This window comes from Mobula hypostoma, chromosome 10 (genome assembly GCF_963921235.1).
Source record: "Mobula hypostoma chromosome 10, sMobHyp1.1, whole genome shotgun sequence".
Classification (NCBI taxonomy): Eukaryota; Metazoa; Chordata; class Chondrichthyes; order Myliobatiformes; family Myliobatidae; genus Mobula; species Mobula hypostoma.
This window is the reverse complement of record NC_086106.1, coordinates 76,338,536-76,365,601: the sequence shown is the minus strand read 5'-3', so window position 1 is coordinate 76,365,601 and position 27,066 is coordinate 76,338,536. Positions and strand designations below refer to the sequence as shown.

The 27,066-nt window shown below is 41.7% G+C and overlaps 1 protein-coding gene across 1 annotated transcript in view; it reads right to left on the bottom strand.

Moving 5' to 3' along the window:
* The window catches only part of chm (CHM Rab escort protein), a 129,412-nt gene that overhangs the window by 64,051 nt on the left and 38,295 nt on the right, over positions 1 to 27,066 (bottom strand). Inside the window, exons 4-9 of the mRNA XM_063060636.1 lie at positions 26,297 to 26,369; positions 19,792 to 19,913; positions 15,656 to 16,100; positions 15,022 to 15,138; positions 6,637 to 6,757; positions 4,662 to 4,884 (exon numbers count right to left, since the gene is read on the bottom strand). Of these exons, the coding sequence (XP_062916706.1) occupies positions 4,662 to 4,884; positions 6,637 to 6,757; positions 15,022 to 15,138; positions 15,656 to 16,100; positions 19,792 to 19,913; positions 26,297 to 26,369 (1,101 nt within the window). The remainder of the gene's footprint in view (positions 1 to 4,661; positions 4,885 to 6,636; positions 6,758 to 15,021; positions 15,139 to 15,655; positions 16,101 to 19,791; positions 19,914 to 26,296; positions 26,370 to 27,066) is intronic.

Genomic DNA, 27,066 nt, shown 5'->3' with positions numbered 1-27,066 from the left:
GTGACCACAGCTGGATAGAAGACACAAAAGGGTCCGCCCGAAAGCCAACTGCGAAGAACATCAAAGGTCTGTTTGAATCAAAATTTGCATCTCTCTCTCTCCCCCCAACGGCACATCAGCGATTACTGCGAACTGTACTAAGCTGAACTGAACTCTGCGTCACTTGAGACTGATCATTTTACCCCTAGACTGCGATAGAGCTTGGTTGATTCCTATTACCCTAGTTCTGTGTACATGTGTGTTTTATCATTGCTAACCTGTTGCATTTTATATCCTTACGATTAGAGTATTATGTTACTTATTTCTTTAATAAAACTTTATTAGTTCCTAGTAAACCAGACTCCAACCAGTGGTCCAATTCTGCTGGTTTGGCAACCCAGTTACGGCGTACGTAACAGGCCACAAGGCACAATTTGTAGACCCTACATTGTGCTTAGAAGGAACAGTTTTTAAATAGCATCATTGCCTGTGTTTATGTTCAAAAAGCAGTGACTTTTGTCACTGATAGCTGATGAGAACTAAGCAGAGAGACAATTCAGTACTGGTTTTTCCTCACTGAGATTTCAAGCATTCAGGCTTGAGATGCCCAAAATGATTTTACCACTTCAACTTCAGAACAATGAAAACTTGAGGGTATAGACAATCATCTTCAATGGAAATCAAGACTCACAGGATACAATTGTCAAAAGTATTGTATGACGGCACTCTGTTACCTGCACAAGATGTCTGCGATGATTCTGTTCATTTACATTCAATCAAAAGAACACGACACAGTACACTGGATGAATTATTGTATTGGTAATTTACAGGAACAATTTTAGAGCACTGTGGTAATATTGGTAATATTCTAATTTGTTCTGTATTTCATTTAAATACATAGTTTGTTACTAAGTTAAACTGTAGTATGACTTTAAAAAATTACACCTTTTTTAACTATTTCCATGAAACTTGGGCAAAATGGAGCAGCTGATTATTTGGGTCAAAGTGTGCCAATCCCAATATGTCCCAGTTAACCGGAATAAACTAATTTCACTGTTTATTCAAACAATTGCCCTCACTCATTTCTGCTTTCATGCTAACTTGGGAGATGGTTAAGCAGCTTATCAATATTTATTGACTAAGAACTGTCTTCCCATTCTTCTGCCCATACGAAAAGGACTGCATGTGAAAAATCACCTTCATAATCTGAACACTAAAAAGGTATCAGTTAATTTGCTGATATGGAATATACTTTTAACACTGAAAATATTAATTGCAAATGTTAACTTTGTTAGTACCATTTTGAAAATGATAATCAAAATAAGTTGACCTATACCAGCCCCCTCAAGGACCCAAAATCAGGCAACTACAACTTTGTTGCCATCAGAAGCAATTTTATAAACATTCCGAACTGCTATCCTACCAGTCAGACCCAGAAAACATGTAAATTTAATAGCCTGTAGGAACATTACCAGGAGTTGAATTTTTAATAACATTTCATTCAGCATTTGAAGCATTTTCAGGCTACACTGTCAAATTATACAGCTTGGACAATACCTGTAAATGGTATTACTGGAAAGCCAAGCAAGAAAACCCTATTCTTCTGTGGCTAACAAACTAGTCTTGATGTGTAATCATATTCTTATGTGGATAACCAAACCCTCGCCTTGATATGGATAACAAGAGCATCTGCATTACATAGCTTACATCTACAAAAAGGATTTTCTGCTGAAAGAGTGCCATTTCATTCCCTTCCAAGCAACATTAATTTTATTGAGAAAAAGTTCCATTGATTCCATTAAAAATTCTGAGAAATAGTAACTGGCAACTTGAAAGCTGAAGATGACAGATAACTTAAAAATGTATTTTTTTCCTGCAAAAATTTCACAATATTGTTCAAAATTTCTGTCTCATCATATCTGGTCTGATGATATACATTTCTTTAAATATTCCTCAACTGTGGATTTCTTTCTATCAAAGAGGATAAAGGAATTGACCACGTGCACTAATTTTCCACAATTCTACTCAATCCCTCTCCTTTCTGAAAGGGCAAAGATTGAGTTTCGCTGACTGTTGCTAAGTCCCCTCTCAGCTTTGTGCTCAGTAAAAATAAATCCAACCCATCCATTCTAACTGAAACATCCCATTCCAAGCAAAATCCTGCTAAACCTTCTCTGCACCCTCTCCTGTAGGTGGCACGGTAGTGCAGTGGTTAGTACATTGAATACACAACAGTGATAACTGACAGGGGCTCAATTTCTGTCACTGCCTTAGAGTTTGTATATTCTCCTCATGACCATGTAGGTTTCCTCCAGGTGCTCTGATTCTCTTCCACATTCGATGTACAGTTTGGGCTGGGGAGTCGTGGGCATGCTGGCACCAGAATCATGGCAAAACTTGTGGGCACAATCTTCACTGATCTATTGCAAACGATGCATTTCATTACATGTTTCAATGTATATATGTGACAAAGCAAGCCATCTTCTCAGAACAATATCCTTCTTGCACTTTGCTAACTAGACTTCCATACAACATTCAAGCTGCAGACTAAGCAATGTTTTATAAAGCTGGACCAAGGTCTCCCTGCACTTTTATTCTATGGATACAGGGGTAGAAGGGTGGGTTGGCAAGTTTACAAACGACACAAAGGTTGGTGGTGTTGTGGATAGTGTAGAGGATTGTCGAAGATTGCAGAGAGACATTGATAGGATGCAGAAGTGGGCTGAGAAGCGGCAGATGGAGTTCAACCCGGAGAAGTGTGAGGTGGTACACTTTGGAAGGACAAACTCCAAGGCAGAGTACAAAGTAAATGGCAGGATACTTGGTAGTGTGGAGGAGTAGAGGGATCTGGGGGTAAATGTCCACAGATCCCTGAAAGTTGCCTCACATGTAGATAGGGCAGTTAAGAAAGCTTATGGAGTATTAGCTTTCATAAGTTGAGGGATAAAGATTAAGAGTCACAAGCTAATGATGCAGCTCTGTAAAACTCTGGTTAGGCTACACTTGTAGTACTGTGTCCAGTTCTGGTCGCCTCACTATAGGAAGGATGTGGAAGCATTGGAAAGGATACAGAGGAGCTTTACCAGGATGCTGCCTGGCTTAGAGAGAATGCATTATGATCAGAGATTAAGGGAGCTAGGGCTTTACTCTTTGGAGAGAAGGAGGAAGAGAGGAGACATGATAGAGGTGTACAAGATATTAAGAGGAATAGATAGAGTGGACAGCCAGCGCCTCTTCCCCAGGGCACCACTGCTCAGTACAAGAGGACATGGCTTTAAGGTAAGAGGTGGGAAGTTCAAGGCAGATATTTGAGGAAGGTTTTTTTTTAAACTCAGAGAGTGGTTAGTGCATGGAATGCACTGCCTGAGTCAGTGGTGCAGGTAGATACACTAGTGAAATTTAAGAGACTACAAGACAGGTATGTGGAGGAATTTAAGGTGGAGGGTTATATGGGAGGCAGGGCTTAAGGGTTGGCACAATATTGTGGGCTGAAGGGCCTGTACTGTGCTGTACTATTCTATGTTCTATGAAATCAATGTTCATGCCGTCAGGTGGGAGGACACCCAGATAGAATACAAGATCTTGTTCCTTCAACTTAAGAGTGGCCTCATCGTGGCAGTAGGAGAGGCCATAGAATGACATGTTGGATTGGGCAGTGGAATTAAACTGGTTGATCACAGAGAAATCCTGATTTGTTTCAGACTGAACGATCTTCACACTTTTTGCAATACAAAACTAAGGTTTCCTTTCCCAAATCTGATGGAGTGTACAACATGAACGATTAAATCTACTACAGATACTGCCTAATCTGCTGCATATTTCTAGCATCTGCAGTTCTTTTTAATTACACATTTTAAAATTACATCAATTCCTGCTCGTAAGGGTTACATCATCCAAATTAGAAATCATTTTACTTGTAGCATGACAGCACTTCAAATTAAAGCAGCAAGCACTTAGATTCACCAGTCCATCATATTTATGGTGAATATACAGCACTGTTGTGTTAGTACACTGTTAAAAGTCGAAAAGTGAGCAAGTTTTCTTCAATGCCCTACAATTACTGAAGCTACCTGCAAAACAAAAAAAAACATCATTTCCTGTTAAGAGTGTTTCAAGCTTGCTGTGTCTAAATCTAGGAGCTTCCTACCCAACTGCACTGAGAGCGTACCTTCATCAGAAGGACTGCAGTGAATCAAAGTGGCAGCTCATCACACACTGTCAATTAGCACGGCCTTATCAGGCGTGTCACAATGCCAAAATGTGAACAGTAAAAGTATCATACTCAATTCAGACTGTACTAATATAAAGGTAACAAATGTTCTATTCACTGCTCTCGCCACAAACAATACAGAACTAGAGGTTTAAACAAAATGGGAGGAATCAAAGTTACATTTCGGTTCATCATTCTGCATTCAGCCAACCGAAACGACGTCCAAAATCCTTGCCAATCATGCTCAGACTTTCAATGACTTGGGATACTTTGGAAAAGTAGTCTGATAACACCTGCTTTCATCATTAATTTGAGTATCAAGTTCACTTTGCAACCAACAAAATTCAGTATCTAATTTAAACATTATGTAAAATTGGAGCAAGATGTTTCAATGAACTCATGACATTTATGTTTAAAGTATTTTTGGTGTATAAATTCAGATAGTTGCAGCTCTGTGAAGAAATATACATACCTGCAGAAGCACTGTGGTAGTTCTCCAACGCCATACAAGGGAAAAAGGAATGGCGTGTTCCCATAGCGGCCAAGGCAATGTAAGAAATGCTGTGTTGCTTTGAGTCCCTCAGTTGTGCTAGCACTTTCAGAGACCATAGCAATGGAATGCAAAACGTAGTGTTGAAGACTGGCAGTTAACTTTGGTGTCTTCAAGAAAGATGAAAATGCACTGTCCTTAAAGGCTGTAAATAAATAAGTGAATGTAGTTAATTTACAATACAATGTCCAATTACCCACTCAAGTTTTGGGATCCAAACCACCACTGTATCTATAATTTACAGTAAAACCAAATGAGCAGCATTTGTTAGGTCCTGATTCTAGAAGATTTGAAGTAAAACTAAAAACTTTATTTGCACAATCCTTCTCTCCAAACAAAGTTTGGCAAGAAGAAATGTTGTAGAAACATAGTTGGAATTGCCATGAAACTTCCAGCTGAGTGCTGTGAGACATAATGGAAAGTGAAAGACAAAACAAAGAGCTATACTGAAAACAAAAATCTGGCAGGTATCATTATCTCAGCTACTTTCAAGCCATTTTTGATGATCCAATAATAATTATTTAAATAGCATTAAGTTTATGATATTGGTATTTATTTCAGAACCATGCCTAGACCCAAAGGTTCAGGAACTGGTGAACAGATTCTTTCTTTGGATCTTCCAGCAGTGGTAGGTTAACATAACATAGATAAACAAAAAAAAAAAGCCACAAATAACCAGCAAGTCAGGCAGCAGCTGTTTGGAGAAAAAATGTTTAATGTTTCAAGTCACTGATTTAGCATAATGATCAAGGGCCTATAATACAAAACATTAATGAGCTTTCTCCGCAGTGATGCTCTCTGATGAGCTAAGTATTTCCAACATTTGTAGTTTTCTCTCCTTTTCAATTACATAAAATACAGAGCCAAAATATTTAAAAAGTACCATCACCTTGTGCATATTAATATACTTGAACAAGCCTAGCTTATGCATAATTAAATGTTATTAATCATAAAGAAATAGTGCAAAGGTTCTCAGTAAACAGATAAGAAAATCTGAGAAAATACACAAAAACAAGTGGAATCATGGCAAAACAAGGAACTGAGTGGACTAAACCAGTGATATGCAAGTCTTTTTTTTGAGGGAAGGGCAAGATTTAAATCCAAAACTGCTTTTTGAAGGTCATTAGTGCAAAGATGGAAGCCACAAACTTTGAGAAATTTTGCCACTATTCATTCCAAGTGAGCTCCAACGTATATTCTTCATGAAGTCCCGAGGTAATGCTTCAACTTCATGCAGATTCCCCAGCAACTACACAAAGGCATCTAGATACCAGGCATGCGTCAGATTCAACCAAGCACGAGAGGAACTCAGCAGGTCAGATTGCATTTATGGAGTGAAATGGACCATTAATATTTTGGGCTGGAATTGACCTAGCAGATTTAGCATCTCCATTCACAGTACTGAACAATCACACCACTGGGGCAAGTTTCAAGCCATTTGTTAACACAATTTAAATGTATTTAATTATTTTAAATTTTAATAAAATTCATGCCATTAAAAATTGTTTTGGACTATTTTTAAACATTTAATAACGGCACTGACATTCAGACACTCAGTGTTTAGATAGCTGATTAAGTCTTCACACAGGGATCAACCAGCAGTTACAACTTAGAAAGGGAACCTGTCTACTGCGTTGGCAGTGGGCAAAGGCCCACTAAAGCTCACTGCCAACCAAAGATAACCATGCTGAGAACTCAAGTAGGTATTGCAAGTAAGTGTGGACATGGAAGCAATGAATGGGGGCAGCTCACTATTGACCAGAGAAGGCCAGATAGAACAACACTACAGACTGAATTAAAACCACATTCCACATGTTGCACAGGACTAAGTGAGTCACCTCCTAAATTATGAAAGGAGACAAATAAAAATACAGAATGGCTTTGGGCATTCAAGTACCTAGATATTCATCTGGATGTTGCTCATATTCCAAACAGAAAGTAAGGAACTTCATTAACATTCGCTTTTCTATCATGGTGAGACGTTTGCTGGCAAAGACATCTGCTCTGGAGCAAGGCACCTGAAACAGCAAGAGGAAAGAATCTGAAATAATCTTCCTTCAGAAAGAAGTACTGCAATATACAAACCAGTTGTACAGTATTCAAACAGAAAATTCAAAGGCCTCCACAAAGTAACAAACAGCAGTACGCAATGTAGTAAACTGTTTTTAAAGGTTACTTTTCAGTTCGCTTTGAATTGGCTATATTCATGTGTATGGTTGAATGACCAGTGAACTTTAACTTGATAAACATTTTAAGATAACTATACAACTATATTAAAACAACAAATTCTTAAAATAACTTTTGCTGCAAACAAACAGGCCTCAAAGATATTTCACAGCAAAGATTGGCAAAGTTGACCTGCATTTTCTGACCAGTGAAACAGACTTTCATGCTTCTTTGCCTTGGTCCACTCATGCAGAGAGTGCAACTTCATGAGGTTGTATAGTAAACTAAGATATGGAAGTTTTTGTGCGTTCTGATGAAGGGTCTCAGCCCAAAATGTCAACTCGTTATCTATTTCCATAGACGCTGCCTGACCTACTGAGTTCTTTTAGCATTTTGTCTGTGTTGCTCAAGGTTTCCAGCATCTGCACGATCTCGTGTTTATGATATGGAAACTCTAGTGCTTCATTTCTTCAGCAGTTTGAACAGGCCACGACTGCGCAAGCGCATGAAAGTCAGCCAGTGAGAACAGCAGGAGAGTTTAAAAAGCAAGCAGATTGAGAAGAGGAAGGTCATTTCTTCAGCAGTTTGAACGGGGCACACCTGCGCAAGCACATGAAGGTTGGCCAGGGAGAACAGCGCCTCCCGCTGTTAAAAAAAGCGAGCAGATTAACGGAGCGGGAGACGGCGTTGTGGGAGACAGCAGGAAAGCTTTGGCTGGAGAGGCTTCAGCGAGCAGAGGCTGAGGACGAGCCTGCTCCCAGTGAAGTAAGGCCAGGTAAGCTCCTTTAATTACTCTAACTTAGAAGTAGGTAATGGAGGCAGCAGTTAGGGCAGTCAAGTTCTCCGCTTGCAGTTTGTGGAAAGTCAGGGTGAGCACAACTGTCCCTGATAACAACATCTGTAAAAAGTGCATCCAGCTGCAGCTCCTGACAAACCGAGTTAGGGAACTAGAGCTGGAGCTGGATGAACTTTGGATCATTCGTGAGGCAGAGGCACAAACAGACAGGAGTTTCAGGGAACACACATCAAAGTTGCTGGTGAACGCAGCAGGCCAAGCAGCATCTGTAGGAAGAGGTGCAGTCGACGTTTCAGGCCAAGACCCTTCGTCAGGACTAACTGAAGGAAGAGTGAGTAAGGGATTTGAAAGTTGGAGGGGGAGGGGAAGATCCAAAATGATAGGAGAAGACAGGAGGGGGAGGGATAGAGCCGAGAGCTGGACAGGTGATAGGCAAAAGGGGATACGAGAGGATCATGGGACAGGAGGTCCGGGAAGAAAGACAAGCGGGGGTGGGGGGGACCCAGAGGATGGGCAAGAGGTATATTCAGACGGACAGAGGGAGAAAAAGGAGAGTGAGAGAAAGAATGTGTGCATAAAAATGAGTAACAGATGGGGTACGAGGGGGAGGTGGGGCCTTAGCGGAAGTTAGAGAAGTCGATGTTCATGCCATCAAGTTGGAGGCTACCCAGACGGAATATAAGGTGTTGTTCCTCCAACCTGAATGTGGCTTCATCTTTACAGTAGAGGAGGCCATGGATAGACATGTCAGAATGGGAATGGGATGTGGAATTAAAATGTGTGGCCACTGGGAGATCCTGCTTTCTCTGGCGGACAGAGCGTAGATGTTCAGCAAAGCGGTCTCCCAGTCTGCGTCGGGTGCCCATTCAGAACAGAAATGTGAAGAAATTTTTTTAGCCAGAGGGTGGTGAATCCATGGAATTTGTTGCCACAGGCGGCAGTGGATGCCACGTCATTGGGTGTATTTAAGGCAGAGATTGATAGGTATCTGAGTAGCCAGGGTATCAAAGGTTATGATGAGAAGGCTGGGCAGTAGGACTAAGTGGGAGAATGGCTCAGCTCATGATAAAATGGTGGAGCAGACTCGATGGGCCAAATGGCCGACTTCTGCTCCGTTGTCTTATGGTCTTAAATACGTGGCTAAGGAGTTGGTGCAAGAGGGAGGGCTTCATGTTTCTGGACAATTGGGCCTTGCTCCAAAAAGGTGAGACCTGTTCTGATGGGACAGGTTGCACCTGAACTGAAGGGGGACCAACATTCTTGTGGGAAGGTTTGCTAGTGCTGCTCTGGGGGGTTTAAACTAGATTTGCAGGGGGAGGGGAACCAGAGTGTTAGAGCAGATAGTGAGGTGGAAGAGGATAAAGGTCATGTGAGTATAGTGCATGGAGTAAAGCCAGATCTAACATATAAAGAGGCTTTGAGGAAAGAGAAGCAGAATAAAGGGTGTAAAGGTAGTAAGGCAGAAGGGCTAAAGTGCCTGTACTTCAATGCAAGAAGCATCAGGAACAAAGGTGATGAACTGAGAGCTTGGATACATACATGGAATTATGATGAAGTGGCCATTACAGAGACTTGGCTGGCACCAGGGCAGGAATGCATTCTCAATATTCCTGGATTTCAGTGCTTTAGAAGGGATGGGGGGGGGGGAGGAGGAGGGGAGGAGGGGTGGCATTACTGGTCAGGGATACTATTACAGCTACAGAAAGGGTGGGTAATGTAGCAGGATCCTCTTTTGAATCAGTATGGGTGGAAGTCAGGAACAGGAAGGGAGCAGTTACTCTATTGGGAGTATTCTATAGGCCCCCTGGTAGCAGCAGAGATACCGAGGAGCAGATTGGGAGGCAGATTTTGGAAAGGTGCAAAAATAACAGGGTTGTTTTCATGGGTGACTTTAACTTCCCTAATAATGATTGGCACCTGATTAGTTCCAATGGTTTAGACGGGGCAACGTTTGTTAAGTGTGTCCAGGACGGATTCCTGTCACAGTATGTTGACAGGCCGACTCGGGGGAATGCCATACTGGATCTGGTATTAGGTAACAAACTGGGTCAGGTCACAATCTCTCAGTGGGTGAGCATCTGGGGGACAGTGACCACCGCTCCCTGGCCTTTAGCATTATCATGGAAAATGACAGATTCAGAGGAGGACAGGAAAATTTTTAATTGGGGAAGGGCAAATTATGAGGCTCTAAGGCTTGAACTTGCGAGTGAGAAATGGGATGTTTTTTTTGCAGGGAAATGTACTATGGACATGTGGGCAATGTTTGGGAATCTCTTGCAGGATGTTAGGGATAAATTTGTCCCAGTGAGGAAAATAAGGAATGGTAGGGTGAAGGAACCATGGGTGACAAGTGAGGTAGAAAATCTAGTCAGGTGGAAGAAAGCAGCATACATGAGCTTTAGGAAGCAAGGATCAGACAGGTCTATTAAGGAATATAGGGTCGCAAGAAAGGAGCTTAAGAAGGGGCTGAGGAGAGCAAGAAGGGGGCATGAGAAGGCCTTGGCAAGTAGGGTAAAGGAAACCCCAAAGCATTCTTCAATTATGTGAAGAACAAAAGGATGACAGGAGTGAAGATAGGACTGATCAGAGATAAAGGTGGGAAGATGTGCCTGGAGGCTGTGGAAGTGAGCGAGGTCCTTAATGAATACTTCTCTGCGGTATTCACCAATGAGAGGGAACTTGATGATGGTGAGGACAATATGAGTGAGGTTGATGTTCTGGAGCATGTTGATATTAAGGGAGTGGAGGTGTTGGAGTTGTTAAAATACATTAGGACGGATAAGTCCCCGGGGCCTGATGGAATATTTCCCAGGCTGCTCCACGAGGCGAGGGAAGAGATTGCTGAGCCTCTGGCTAGGATCTTTATGTCCTCGTTGTCCACGGGAATGGTACCGGAGGATTAGAGGGAGGCGAATGTTGTCCCCTTGTTCAAAAAAGGTAGTAGGGATAGTCCAGGTAATTATAGACCAGTAAGCCTTACGGATGTGGTGGGAAAGCTGTTGGAAAAGATTCTTAGAGATAGGATCTCTGGGCATTTAGAGAATCATGGTCTGATCAGGGACAGTCAGCATGGCTTTGTGAAGGGCAGATCCTGTCTAACAAACCTGATGGAGTTCTTTGAGGAGGTGACCATGCATATAGATGAGGGTAGTGCAGTGGATGTGATCTATATGGATTTTAGTAAGGCATTTGACAAGGTTCCACACAGTAGGCTTATTCAGAAAGTCAGAAGGCATGGGATCCAGGGAGGTTTGGCCAGGTGGATTCAGAATTGGCTTGCCTGCAGAAAGCAGAGGGTCATGGTGGAGGGAGTACATTCGGATTAGAGAGTTGTGACTAGTGGTGTCCCACAAGGATCAGTTCTGTGACCTCTACTTTTCGTGATTTTTATTAACGACCTGGATGTGGGGGTAGAAGGGTGGGTTGGAAAGTTTGCAGATGACACAAAGGTTGGTGGTGTTGTGGATAGTGTGGAGGATTGTCAAAAATTGCAGACAGACATTGATAGGATGCAGAAGTGGGCCGAGAAGTGGCAGATAGATTTCAACCCAGAAAAGTGTGAGCTGGTACACTTTGAAAGGACAAACTCCAAGGCAGAGAACAAAGTAAATGGCAGGATACTTGGTAGTCTGGAGGAGCAGAGGGATCTGGGGGTACATGTCCACAGATCCCTGAAAGTTGCCTCACAGCTAGATACATCAGTTAAGAAAGCTTATGGAGTGTTAGATTTCATAAGTCGAGGGATAGAGTTTAAGAGTCACGAGCTAATGATGCAGCTCTATAAAACTCTGGTTAGGCCACACTTGTAGAACTGTGTCCGGTTCTGGTCGCCTCACTATAGGAAGGATGTGGAAGCATTGGAAAGGATACAGAGGAGATTTACCAGGATGCTGCCTGGCTTAGAGAGTATGCATTATGATCAGAGATTAAGGGAGCTAGGGCTTTACTCTTTGGAGAGGAGGAGGATGAGAGGAGACATGATAGAGGGATACAAGATATTAAGAGGAATAGATAGAGTGGACAGGCAGCACCTCTTCCCCAGGGCACCACTGCTCAGTACAAGAGGACATGGTTTTAAGGTAAGGGGTGGGAAGTTCAAGGGGGATATTAGAGGAAGGTTTTTTACTCAGAGAGTGGTTGGTGCGTGGAATGCACTGCCTGAGTCAGTGGTGGAGGCAGAATACACTAGTGAATTTAAGAGACTGCTAGACAGGTATATGGAGGAATTTAAGGTGGGGGATTATATGGGAGGCAGAGTTCAAGGGTCGGCACAACATTGTGGGCCAAAGGGCCTGTACTGTGCTGCACTATTCTACGGTCACATCTGGCTCTTTCAATAATACAACAAGAGCTTGCAAATCATCAGCTTACTACATATAGGTCACTAAGTATTATTTGGAACTGTGGGTCACTTGCCCAGGGAGAAACAGAGTTTGGCTCAAGAACATGGACTGAAGCACATTTATATTTCAGAATAATGGATTCTATTGCCGCACTGATAAAATTACACTTGTGTAACATGCAAAAATTAAATTAAGAACTGCACAAAAGTAATAACCAACAGTTCAAAAGTCTGCTCAACTGGCACCAAATTCCCAAGGGTGTTGGATTATTGAAGTTTCACTGCAATTTACTTTTGGAATGGATGCAGCTACTATTTCACAGGCAATGACAAAATTAAATTTACAGTGTAGAGTTAAAACTTTGCTGCAATTCCCTGCTTGGGGATTGGGTCACAATGCCACTAGTTTATCACTGGTGAATGATTCTTCATTTCATTCCAAAACTTCACCCTTCTTTCTCCCTTTTGCTCAGGGAACTACTCAGAAATGCTTACTTTGCAACCAGCCAAGCCTACAATGTTGCCCATCTTGATATCTTAATGGAAATTTAAAAAGTGCACATTTCAGAGCGAGCACTCATTGTCAAGAAAACTTCTATGGCGTACAACTGGCAAACTTGAATTCAAATACTTCAGTTTAGCAACTTCTAGAACACTAATAAGATAATATTCATGGAATTATTTCCTATAGAAAATAATGCCTTTGTAAACAAATATTTAAGAAACTTCATAAAATTGTTTGCGCTATATCATCACCCACATTCCTACACAAGCCCAATTGGAATATTTTAATTGTTGGAGTAGAGTTCCTTTAAAATTTCGACTCACGATATTAACTACAATTGATAGAGAAGCAATTTCTCCAATCAGAAGTCTCAGAATAGACCCACATTATTCCTTAAATTAGCTAAGAATATCCCCAAATGTCTGTGCAATCTCTATCTACTTCCAAAGACCTACAAACACTCCTCCTTCATATAAATCAATGTATTTAAACTTTATCTGCAGTACTAACCTGGCACTTGCAATCAGATATCCGCCTGCATAAAACAAAAGACCTAACTTTAAAAGTATACAAAATAAGCAGTAAAGATGGTATTAAGTGTTCAAAATGTCAAAAGTAAAACAAAAATCAATATAGTGGATATTTATCACGTAAGCACAAGTTACCTGCCAAGAACTTAAAAGGGAAAGAATGGATATGGGGTTAATACAGGAAAGTGCATCAAGGTAAATGAGCACACATGATACAGCTGCAAGGGACAGCAGCAAAAATAAGCTGGTCCTGGTTCTTAAGCATTTTTTTTGTTTAAATATTCTCATCTTCATAGATTCTTAGAAAACATATTGAAACAAACAGGCACAGGCACTGAGTGCAATGTCTAGCAACTGCCATGAGGGCATTATCATTTCTGTGGAGGAACAGACTTCAATATATTTTTCTTGAACCACAGCAGATGCTCGAAGTATACACATTACATCATTTGTCACAGAATGAACACCAATCAGCTGAATAAAGAGAAAATCACAACCATTTTCCTCATCTGATCCCTGTCAAGTAAGCTGCTCTGTATTCAGAACACAAACCAGCTTGCCTTGAGCCAAATTATCTTTGTTGATCAGGAGCAGTAACATTAAGTAGCAGTTGGATTGTAATTAAATATCATCTATTGATCTGAAAGCTATTTCAGTATATCAGCAGCTTTTCTGTGTCATGTTTTAGTCAATTTTCAATATTCCCTACAAAACTGGAACGTCTGGTGGTTCTAGCAAACCATCAGTAATTTGCCATTTTTCTGAAGAAAATAATCCATGAGATGCCTAAAAGACAAATCCTGAATCTATGTATCCTGAATCTAAAGTATGAAATCTCAAGTGTTTTAAAATGTAAAAGTTAAGTTTTTCCAGCCTAAAGTAAAATGCATACAAAGAAACTTTCCAGCAAACAAAAAACTAATGACAGAAAGTTTATCATTGGCTGGATAGGTGCACAAGTGAATGTTTATTCACCTTATAGACAGTTATTCACAGGGGTGAGCCGCAACCTGCATATTGCTTTGGGGATCTGTGATTTACCTGAAATTACATGCAAGCGATAAATAGTTCAGCAGTTTATGGGCTGTTAACCATGGGTCCACTTGCTAAATTAACATTTCAAAGTATATTGATGAATGAGTGCGAGCTTCAGAAATGAATCCTCAAACTTATTTTTGAAGGGTGGGAGGAGGGAGAAAAAGAGATCTTGCAATACCTAGCACACAAATAACAAAAGAAAAGCGAAATTTCAGCAGCACTATTAAAATGGAGAGATTAGTACCCAAGAATTTAAAAGGGGATAAAGTTAGTTAATTGAAGAACGGGATGTACATATTATGATAAGACTTTAGCAGGTATGGAAGAACAACACAATGAGACTTATGCATACAGCTACCAAAAAGATCCAAGCAGCAAGCACAAATATTTGGACATGGTAATCTCCTTAGTTCTGTATCTTCTTCTAACCCACTTCCCCACCACCACAAAAAACAAAAATGTGTAAGATGTCTTCCTACTCTTAAAAATGCTCATCAGCTTAACTGGGCAGGGAAAGAAGCTCGCATGAACATAACGATGTCACTGCGTAATCATCAGGTTTGCTGATAAAAACATGACACATCCGAGACAACATGGATATTCAACTTGTGCCAAGGGGCAGCTGTGCAAACACATCACACTAAATCAAATTTAAAATTGTAATCTGTTCATAGTAAAATTAAAGCTGCCTTCTAAGTTTCTTTCACAATTTGCAATGTAGTATTTATAATTTGGTTCACCATTGGATAAGGTGCAGAGAAAGATCGAGTCTGCAATTAAAGATTTACCAAACTAGCTTGACAGTTCACAGAAAACAGAACACGGGTTCATGCATTTAATATTTTTCCATATATTTGCCAACAGCCTCAATTCCAAGCAGCAAGTGCAAAGAGAAATGACGATACCTGCTCAACTTTTTCTCCTTGAAAAGCAAGTATCCTGTTAATATTTTTGAATTCAGCATACCGACTGACATTGGATTTGATAAGAAGATCGACAAGAGAACCACGGGAATACAAAAACTGGAAGAACACAAAATCACAGTTACATTTCAGTGAGACATTCATCTGAAACTCAACTTTATTTTAAGGTCACCATTGGTTTTAGGTGCCTTCTTTCTGTATGGTACATTAACTTCACAAAAATCTTAGTATTTACATACATAAAGACACTATAAACTCATGAGTTTGCTTCTCAAGATTTATTGACAAGCAGAAGTGCCAAGAACCTGCAACAGTCCTTCGCATAGTATAATGAAGAGTGGAATTAGAAGTTTCATGGCAGTAAATAAATATTTCTCCAGGTTATTTGTGCTCGATTTCAGCACAGAACTGAACATAGATGGCGCTTAAATGCCAATAACAGTCAATGAACACAGACTGCCCATATGTATAACCTAGGGAGGCTCAGAACTGCTCCATGCAAATCATATCAATCCAAACCACAATACAAAATTCCACAAAGCACAAGCCCTACTTCTAACTTCCATGGTCACATTTATAAACATCTTAAAATATTAGTGAAGTAGAAAGTCATTACCTTTGAAGTTAAATCAATGTTAAATTTTCTGCCATTCTTAATAATTTGTGAGTAAGTCCATTTTTTGGTTTGATTTTTATCTTCTTGAGCAGGAACATCAGTAGTGTGTTCTATACTGTCAGCTTCAATCTCAACTGAAGCTACATCATTAGCAATCAATTCTTTGGCCAGACTTGTATCATTGGTGGTGGATGAAGGAATGTCTGCACATGAAGGTTTGTCTTCTGGTTGAATTACTTCAGTTGAAACTTCCTTTGTGGAATGCGAAGTATCTTTGACCTTGATATTTTCTGGATTTTCTTCACTGTTGCTTGTACACTTAGACATCTGATTTTTCTCATCTTGGCTGCACACTGCTCCATCCTCTACCGCACTACTGGAACTTACATTACATTGCTTATTCTCAAGTGCTCCTTCTTCCACAACATCATCTTCTGCAACTGTGCTATCAAATAGAAAAAAAAAGTCATTGCAAAGCAGAAATATCATATAAAACAAGGGGTAAATGGTCTACCCCATCTTTATTTTCCTATCGGAATCTCAGTGACTCACCCCAAAAATGGGGAAAGAAAACAATCACACAACATTGAACAAAAGAAAATCTGCAGATGCTGGAAATCCGAGTAACACACACAAAATGCTGGAGGAACTCAGCAGGCCAGGCACATCAAAAATACAGGCGACATGTCAGGCCAAAACTCCACACATCTTGAGTTTGCTTACATGATTGCATTTTGTTGGTTGGAGGTCAACGAAAAGAAAACAAGTTATAAAAGGTACAAACACTGCTTATAAAATGTTCAAGGATTTACAAACAGAATGGAAAACCAAATGGAAAATTATTGGATCCAATTAAGGCTATGATATAGGGTGAACCTCAGTGACTTCTGGCTGGTGGCTGATGAAACAAGGAAAACAACTAAATACTTTGTTGGTAAATACTTTTCTGGTAAACTATCATTGCAAACAATAGTTTGTAAGCTCCCTTTGGACTTGGAGGCAACTTGAAGTGGCGGAACCAAGGTGAGGAGAGGCAGAGGGCCTATTGCCAAGAGTGAGGAAGACCTGATGATCGACTGACTTAAGCACCAGGTCGAATCGGAAAGGTCGGGTACAGGCCGAATCAACGTGATGGGATCTGGGATCCAGCCTCCAGCACGACTGAACCAGATATCTGGACCAACAATTTAGGTGCCAGGCTGGATTGAAAAGGTCGGGTGTTAGGGTGTTGGCGCAGAGGATGGGGACAAGCTGGTTCAGCTTGCTGCTCTGCGGTGTTTACTCGGCTCTACGCTAAATAAGTGTTTGGCGACGGACTGTGTGGACTTCGGTTTAGAATGCTTTTTGCTTTCATTTATTGTTGGCATGATTTGTTTTTTTTCCCCCGCTGCAGACTGGATTTAAAAAGGTTTAAAAGGTTCATTTTATCATTGAACTATGTGTGCAGAATACAACCCTGACATTCGTCTTCTCCAGACAGCCATAAAATACAGAAAACCATAGCAGTTGAAAGATAGACATCTCTCCACACAAAAAAAAACTCTCAAACCACAAACTTCTCCTTCACGCAAAAACTATCACCCAAGTAGTCCTTTTTTTAAAATGGGTTCTTTGTTTCATGCCTGCCTGGTAGGAGACGAATCTCAAGGTTGTATAACATATACATACTTTAATAAATGTACTTTGAAGAACCAAAGTGTTTAAGCAAAAATACTTACACCTGCGGCTTGCCAGAACAATGAGAGATTCAAATTACCGCAAAAATTAAATAGACTCAAACTGATGCTCCAAACAGCTTAGATTTGCTCCTTTGAATAAAAATTTGACCCATGTTTGTAATAAGATGATCTTTCCTATGCAGCCTCAGAATCATAGCATTTGCCAGTTGAGCCCAATATCAACTCTACATAAAAGCAATCTTGCTAATCCGATTTTGTTCACACTCTCCAAGGATCTGCAAATTATACTCTGAGACTCTTTCCGCTCCCTTGTAAATGCGACAATTGAATCTGCCTCCACTAATTTCATTAGCCATAGCCAATGTTAAAGTTCTTTGGCAGAGACCAAGATACTATTCATTAAGCAGGGTCGTGGTCAAATTCTCACTGCTGCCATGAGTAACCATCAAGACGTGATATGATCTATGAAAGTTTAATTACTTATCATGCACACCAAATAATCACTTCCATTAATTCAGCAACACACCTAGTCCATTAATCCTGTTACATCCACATTCACTCCACAGCTATCCCACAATCATCTTAGATGCAATATCTACATTCATTCAACCGCCTCATGCAAGAACAGGCATACATTGTGGGAGACCAGAAGTCAGATGGAGGTTTTTGAAGAGAATATGCTGGATCTGGTAAGCCTACAGCAGGGTGAGCCAGTAGCAGCGGAGTCCAAGGAATGGCATGTATAATTTCAATGCGTCTTAGAAGTAGCATGATGATACACTTTCCTGCAGTGTATTCCATTGCCACTTCTTTACCCATTCTCCTCATCTGTCCAAATCCTTCTGCAACACTACCTTTCCCTCCACTTATCTTTAAGGGGCCGTAATATTCTTACTGAGCTTACCCACATCACATTGTGGGCAGGGTGGTTGGGAGGGAGGGAAGAGAGCAGGAATGCGTTTCATATGGGGAGATACCAAGCATTAGTTGACTGCAGTGAGGCAGAAGGGTAAGTGAAGCTACTCTTCAAGTTCCAGAAAGGTCAAAATCTCTCAGTAGTTGCAACTTGAAGGTGTTCGATAAGCCAGGCAGCAGTACAGAGAATTTAATGAGCTGTTCTTGGGTAGAAGGTCTAAAATGGTATAACAGCACTTAGCCTATTTGATTAGTGTCATCAGATGACATGAACGTATTTGATAGTCAGTGCAGAGCTATTGAATCTTCATTTCCAATTTGGAAATTATTTGTTCTTCCCTGCGAGGCAATTGCAAAGGATCAGCTTTTATTCCAGCCACCCCCGCCCCCCCCTTCCCTGAGTGATATCCCATCACAATATAACAAATCTCTGTTGACTTGACCAGTGGCAGGTTGAAATCACAAGGAAAGCAGTTTGCAGTTCTTCAGGGCATTAGGTAGCAACAACTGTCCTCCAACAGATGTAGGCCAGCCTTGGTAGAGGTTTTTAAGAGGTCGAACTGGATGACAGTTGTGCCACCTGACTCATAAGATTGTAGTTAATAGTGCAGGAAACTTCAAACCAGTTCCTCATGCGGATATTAGATGGTTCTACAATTGCTGGTTCTCAAATCACTTTAGTTGCTAGCCCTGCTTCTTAAAATTGAGGCACACTGCAGTTTGTTCCCTACATCATGTAGCAGTCCCATCAAAAAGCAGGTGTTTACTCTGCATATCCCAAAACCTTTGTATCACAATGTTAAGAGAGACAGCCTTTCAAACACAGCTTCAATGTCATTTACACGTTTACAATGTGGTTACAATGTGGTTCCAAATAATTATGCTAAAACTTTTCGTAAAAGCACAATTTAAATATCTGATATGCAATTTAAATATCAGACTGCTTGTTTTATACTTAAATCGAAAACAAATTGAGCCTTGAACAAAGACACAATCGAGATGTACAGCATTCATATGAGAAGAACTTACTTCTCTTATCAGAGGGAGCTCACTTTCTTTTTAAAAAAAAGGCTCAGAGGGTAGATGAAGAAAAATGTGTTTCATTCAAAGATGCAAGCTGGAGGAACTGCCTGAAAAGGTGGTGGAGACACCCTGACATTTTAAAGCACCTGGGATGGTAGGTTATAGCACACAAGGTCCACATGGTCATTACTAAGAACAGGACAATGAGATTGGTTCAAAAAGATCCTTGCTGGTCAATGTGGACATGGTTGCCCAAGTCATACTACCGATTCAACGAAGTACCCAGAAGTGTTGGTAGACAAAGTGATATCATGTTTCCATTTCACCTTTTTATATTCTCATACAGGACTGAAGAGTAAAAAGCAGCCAGAAAAATTCCTGTCATTGTTTAGAAAAAGATAGTCCTGAATTTCAATGAACTCTAGTAAAGCTGCATTCTGAGTTTAATAATCTGCAGTACCAACATACCAGAGTGGGATAATTTCCCTAAGGAAAAAATAAAACTTTTCTAAGACAAACCTTGCAAAACAGAAGACTTCCACATTTTTAATGGACTTATCAATTTGATCAAGTTCAATGGCATCTTCACCTTCCAGTATCTTGTCCTTCCAGTTAACTTCTGCATTATTAGATTTTTGTCCCTGATAAAGAATTGAAATCAAGTGAAAGGAATATTAGTACTAACAAATATACTACAAAGTATAGTTTGCATATCATCTGATGTAGTTCAAAGAACTTGTTAGTGAACTAATTCAAATTTACTGAAGCTACGAAACACAAGGTTCTTTCCACTTTATAAAGCAATTAAAATGAATACTTATTTTACTATCAATAAATTTGAAACAAATACCTTTTTTCAAAAACGAGTAGAACTGTTTTTATGAACTTCCTAATTGTGAGTTGTTTAACATATTGAAATGCATTTTAAGATAGAAATGACAAAGTCCACTTTCTTCTTTTACTCAGAATCAGGTTTAATATCACTGGCACATGTTGTGAAGTTTGTTGTTTTCCAGCAGCATTACATTGCAATATATAATAAATGCTATAAATTACACTAAGTATATCTAAAAATAAAAATTAAATATGTAGTGCAAAAAGGAGGGGAAATACTAAGGTAATGCTCATGTGTTCATTGTCCATTCAGAAATATGACGGTCGGAAGAGGAAGAAGCTGTTACTGTAACGTCGAGTGTGTGTCTTCAGGCTGCTGTACCACCTCAAGGGCAGCAATGAGAAAAGGGCACGTCCTGAGTGATGGGGATCCTATATAGATAGATGCCACCTTTCCAAGGCATTGTCTTCAGAAGGTGTCGCGGATGCTGGGGAAGCTAGTATCCATAATAGAACTGGCTGAGTATAAAATCGTCTGCAACTACTGCGAAGCCTCTTCCGGTGATGCCTACACCGAAGAAGTTTAGATCCTCTCTTCGACGGGAGTTCAGTGAAACCATCTCTCACTGCTCCCCATCTGTGATTTCTTCGGCTCTTCAACTTTTCGACCAGACTTTGACTCAAACTCGCTATCACTGCCATGTATCCTTTCTTGGAACGTGCCTCCGTCGCCAACTTACTCCAGTTGGCTTTAGGATTCGTTTCCAAGCCTCTCAATTTGGACCTTCTGAGGATCCCAGGTACTCACATTTTATTGACTCTGCCTCTCGCCGCTTCTCCCGTCAAGCTCTGAAGGCGACGCTCTCCGCCATGAGGTGGTACTTGGTGTCCCTATCCCAGACCCTTCCACACCTTCGGGACACTTTCTTCGCCGTCTGTAATGGTCCTACCCGCTATTTCATCCTCCGTCGGATCCACACCTGCAATCGCCGTTTCTTTGACTTTGTCATGTTAGGCAAAGATCGCAAGATCTTACATCTACGGACTGCAGAGCCTGCCGGCCCCGACGCTAGCAGGCATGAACTTTCGGTTGCGGCCTCTGCCGTTGGTCTCGGCGGCTCCAACACCTTAGGACATATTCAAAACCCGGACTCCAGCAACGACCATGGAGACATTCAAAGCGATCGCGCAACCACCAACTGCGACTCCAGCCTTGAACTCCAGGCCGGGTCTTTATGTGCTGCTGTTGTGACTCCCGTCTCCCCTTCCCCCACCACCACTCCGCAGCCCCGTCTTCCTCAGATCCCACCGTCAGCTCCTGGGCCCTCAGAGGCTCCATCTTCCTCTCACCCCAACCCTCCCCTCTCCATTGACACCCCCAGCCTCCCCCCTCCCCCCTCTGATCCCAGCTCTCATCCGTGCCGGGTCTTTACCATCCCCTCCGACCTTCAACTGTCGGAGGCAGAACGCTCTGTTCTCAGTAAGGGCCTCACGTTTGTCCCCCTTCGCCCACACCTCAGCGAGTTCCGTGTTCGCCACGATGCGGAACTTTTCTTCCGCCGTCTCCGTCTCCGAGCCTACTTCTTCGGCAAGGACTCTTCCACCCCCACCGATGACCCCTTCTCCCGTCTTCATCCCTCCTCTTCTTCATGGACACCCCGCTCTGGTCTTCTGCCTGCTCTGGATCTCTTTATTGCCAACTGCCGATGGGACATCAACCGTCTCGACTTCACCGCACCTTGTCCCCATTCCAACCTCACTCCTTCGGAACGCTCTGCTCTCCACTCCCTCCGCACTAATCCTAACATTATTATTAAACCCGCTGATAAGGGGGGTGCTGTTGTAGTCTGGCGTACTGACCTCTACCTTGCCGAGGCACAGCGACAACTCGCGGATACCTCCTCTTATTTACCCCTCGATCGTGACCCCACTAAGGAGCACCAGGCCATTGTCTCCCACACTATCAACGACTTTATCCGCTCAGGGGATCTCCCATCCACTGCTACCAACCTTATAGTTCCCACACCCCGCACTTCCCGTTTCTACCTCCTACCCAAGATCCACAAACCTGCCTGTCCTGGCCGACCTATTGTCTCAGCTTGCTCCTGCCCCACCGAACTCGTTTCTGCATACCTCGACACTGTTTTATCACCCCTTGTTCAATTCCTTCCGACCTATGTTCGTGACACTTCTCACGCTCTTAAACTTTTCAATGATTTTAAGCTCCCTGGCCCCCACCGCTTTATTTTCACCTTGGATGTCCAGTCCCTATATACTTCCATCCCCCATCAGGAAGGTCTCAAAGCTCTACGCTTCTTTTTGGATTCCAGACCTAATCAGTTCCCCTCTACCACCACTCTGCTCCGTCTAGCAGAATTAGTCCTTACTCTTAATAATTTCTCCTTTTGCTCCTCCCATTTCCTCCAAACTAAAGGTGTAGCTATGGGCACCCGTATGGGTCCTAGCTATGCCTGCCTTTTTGTTGGGTTTGTGGAACAATCTATGTTCCGTGCCTATTCTGGTATCTGTCCCCCACTTTTCCTTCGCTACATCGACGACTGCATTGGCGCTGCTTCCTGCACGTATGCAGAACTCGTTGACTTTATTAACTTTGCCTCCAACTTTCACCCTGCCCTCAAGTTTACCTGGTCCATTTCTGACACCTCCCTCCCCTTTCTAGATCTTTCTGTCTCTGTCTCTGGAGACAGCTTATCCACTGATGTCTACTATAAGCCTACTGACTCTCACAACTATCTGAACTATTCCTCTTCTCACCCTGTCTCTTGCAAAAACGCCATCCCCTTCTCGCAATTCCTCCGACTCCGCCGCATCTGCTCTCAGGATGAGGCTTTTCATTTTAGGACGAGGGAGATGTCTTCATTTTTTAAAGAAAGGGGCTTCCCTTCCTCCACTATCAACTCTGCTCTTAAACGCATCTCCCCCATTTCACGTACATCTGCTCTCACTCCATCCTCCCACCACCCCACTAGGAATAGGGTTCCCCTGGTCCTCACCTACCACCCCACCAGCCTCCGGGTCCAACATATTATTCTCCATAACTTCCGCCACCTCCAACGGGATCCCACCACTAAGCATATCTTTCCCTCCCCCCCTCTCTCTGCATTCCGCAGGGATCGCTCCCTACACAACTCCCTTGTCCATTCGTCCCCCCCATCCCTCCCCACTGATCTCCCTCCTGGCACTTATCCGTGTAAGCGGAACAAGTGCTACACATGCCCTTACACTTCCTCCCTTACCACCATTCAGGGCCCCAAACAGTCCTTCCAGGTGAGGCATCACTTCACCTGTGAGTCGACTGGGGTGATATACTGCGTCCGGTGCTCCCGATGTGGCCTTTTATATATTGGTGAGACCCGACGCAGACTGGGAGACCGCTTTGCTGAACATCTACGCTCTGTCCGCCAGAGAAAGCAGGATCTCCCAGTGGCCACACATTTTAATTCCACATCCCATTCCCATTCTGACATGTCTATCCACGGCCTCCTCTACTGTAAAGATGAAGCCACACTCAGGTTGGAGGAACAACACCTTATATTCCGTATGGGTAGCCTCCAACCTGATGGCATGAACATTGACTTCTCTAACTTCCGCTAGGCCCCACCTCCCCCTCGTACCCCATCTGTTACTCTTTTTAATGCACACATTCTTTCTCTCACTCTCCTTTTTCTCCCTCTGTCCCTCTGAATATACCTCTTGCCCATCCTCTGGGTCACCCCCCCCGTCTTTCTTCCCGGACCTCCTGTCCCATGATCCTCTCGTATCCCCTTTTGCCTATCACCTGTCCAGCTCTCGGCTCCATCCCTCCCCCTCCTGTCTTCTCCTATCATTTTGCATCTCCCCCTCCCCCTCCAGCTTTCAAATCCCTTACTCACTCTTCCTTCAGTTAGTCCTGACGAAGGGTCTCGGCCTGAAACGTCGACTGCGCTTCTTCCTATAGATGCTGCCTGGCCTGCTGCGTTCACCAGCAACTTTGATGTATGTTGCATAAAATCGTCTGCAGCTTTTTCTGATGTTGTGCAGTGGCCCCTCCATGCCAGGCAGTGATACAAGTTTGAATGGTCTCCATGATACATCTGTAGAAATTTGAGTCTTTTGTGATGTACCAGTTCTTCCAAAACTCTACTGAAAAATAGCCATTGCCATACCTCCCTTGTTGTTGCATCAATATAATCGGGCCCAGGATAGATCCTCATAAGTTGACATCCAGGAACCTAAAACTGCTCACTTTTTTCTCTGACCTCTCGAAGACTGATGTGTACTGTATTCTCGCGACTTCCCTTTTCTGAAGTCCACAATCAATTCCTTGGTCTCAATGGCATTGAACGCAAGGTTGTTGTTGTGACACCACTCAACCTGCTGATCTATCTGGCTCCTGTATACCTCCGTGCCACCATCTGAAATTCTGTAAACTATTGCTGTGTCATCGGCAAATTTATAAGTGGCATTTGAGCTGGGCCTAGCCACACAATTGTGGGTGTAGGTTGCTAGTGAGAAGATGATGTTATTTTCAATCCGCAGAGACTGTGGTCTCCCAGTGAGGAAGTCAAGGATCCAGTTACAGAGGGTGGTACAGAGACTCACATTTTGGAGCTTGTTGATTAGAACCAAGGGTACGATTGTGTCGAACGTTGACCTGTAGTCAATAAACAGCAGCCTGACATAGATATTACTATTGCCTAGGTGACCCAAGGCCTAGTGGAGAGCCAGTGAGGGGACCGATTGTGGGGATAGGCAAATTGCAGTGAGTCCAGTTCCTTGATTCTAACCATGACCGACCTCTCAAAACACTTCAGAGTAGATGTGAGTGCCACTGGGCAATTGTTCCTTGAGGCAGCTCACCCTGCTCTTCTTTGGCACTGGTATGATTGTCGCCCTTTTGAGGCAGATGGGAATCTCTGAATGCAGCAGTAAGATTGAAGATGCCTTTTGTTGGCAGTTTTGTGCCTGCTGATTACAGTACTCAGTTAAATATTAAAAAATATTTAGGACATGGTGAATAGTCATCTTCTTAATTAAAAGGAAATTTCCACCTTAAAGTGAATCACAAAAAGGTCAGAGAATATATTTATATATACATACAAACACACAGTCCTAAACAAGAGGAAGCATTACAGCTAAAAATGCCAAATTTTTGGTTTGGGCATATTGCCATTATTGTTGCACAGATGCACAATGTCTGTACTACTTGCTAAAATTAACCACTTACTAAGTGCAATGTAAAGGAACCAATAGTATACTGAAGAAATCTGCCATTAATCAAAGAAAAACCCAGAAACATTAGGAATACTTTTTGCATGAACAGATTACATTGGACTGAAGTAACTGCTTCTGCTTGTTGATCTTTGCTTCATAAGATTTCAGCCAATTTCAGAATGCGTACACAATTTATGTAAAAAAATGCAAAAATGTTTTACAGTAGCCTCAATGCACAGGAACATATCAAGTAATGAATAGATACCCAAATAACCCATAACATTGAAAAGAACTGACTCATTTAAAGATACAATAGTTCCTTTTAAGTGCGTTGACAAGATATCTTGATACAAGAATCTCTAACATTCTAGTTCAAATAAACATACATATTGAACTGCAGTGTGGTCAGTTTTGCCATTATTCTTATCAGACTTACAGGTGATCAAACATTTAAACAGCATGTTCTAGACATCATGTGTGCCCTTGAAGTTCTGAACCCTGCATTTGAGAGTTCCAGATTTCCAAATTACACTGGAGAATTTTGATTGTGTCCTCCGCCAATTTAACTGTTTAGTCGATTGGGTTTTTAGAACTATTGATTATGACACTTAAATTATGAGATATGTTAAAATCATGTTTTAACTATTTTTTTAAGATTAATGTTTTACATATTTCAATATTAACACCTTATAAATAACACGTAATCAGAAATTTAGTTAGTAAAATAACTTCAATTTTTTACATCAGACAATCTTCTGCTTTTGACTTTGGCAGTTCTCTGGATTATGAAGTTAGCCCTCCAAAACTGGCTATTCAAAGCCCAACCGCTGCCCAGATCTTGCCACTCGACTCCAGGTTTGACAGAGGGATAGTCCATTTACTTTCAGCGAGGGGAAGGCTTGCAAGCTTGTGGCAATTCCAGTCCTGCAGGTTCAGCATACTAAAAACATTCATGTAAACTGTCAAAACAACTCACTCTGCATTCTTCAATCCACGACAGTAATCCAGAAAAGCTAAAGCTGGCCCAGTTCCCTCCATAGTAGTTGTTTCTGCAAGAGATTTTTTAAAAAAGGTAATAAATCAAAATCATGAGGTTTGAAGTGCTTATTCTTTGAGAATTGTCATACACCTTGAACACAAATTTTTTGTTAGTACATGTGGTTTGGACATTGCTGACAAAGCTGGCCTTTATTGCCAATATTAATTGCTCAAAAGACCATTTCACTGGCCAGTCACAAGTTAAATACACTGAAATAACAAGCAGGAAACCATGGAAAGGATACAAATTTTCTCTCCAAATTACATTGATGAAGCAGATAAGATTTTACAACAGCAAGTTTCATGATCACTTTGCTGATTCTATATACTGAATTCCAGCTTAGAATACTTGAATTTAAATTCCCTTGCTGCTATACATGGATGCATCAATGCTTTAGCCCTCTGAAGATTAGTCTAGTAACACAATTATTATGAAGACTGAACTATAATAGTTATCAGTACATTCCTCAAAATGGAGAGGTCTTGCTTGCTTCCAACAGGAGCAGTAAGAGTCACTGGCTTAAAACCAAATTTAAGCAGTGACAGTATCTGATACACAGGAAATAAAAATGAGTACAAACATTGCTCAATTTTATGTTTGTTGATTGTTGCACACAGCAACTTCCACTTAAACTTTACAAATCACCATTGCACAGCTGAAATTAAAACGTAAATGGAAAATAAAACCTCTTTGCTCCAGTAGAGTCA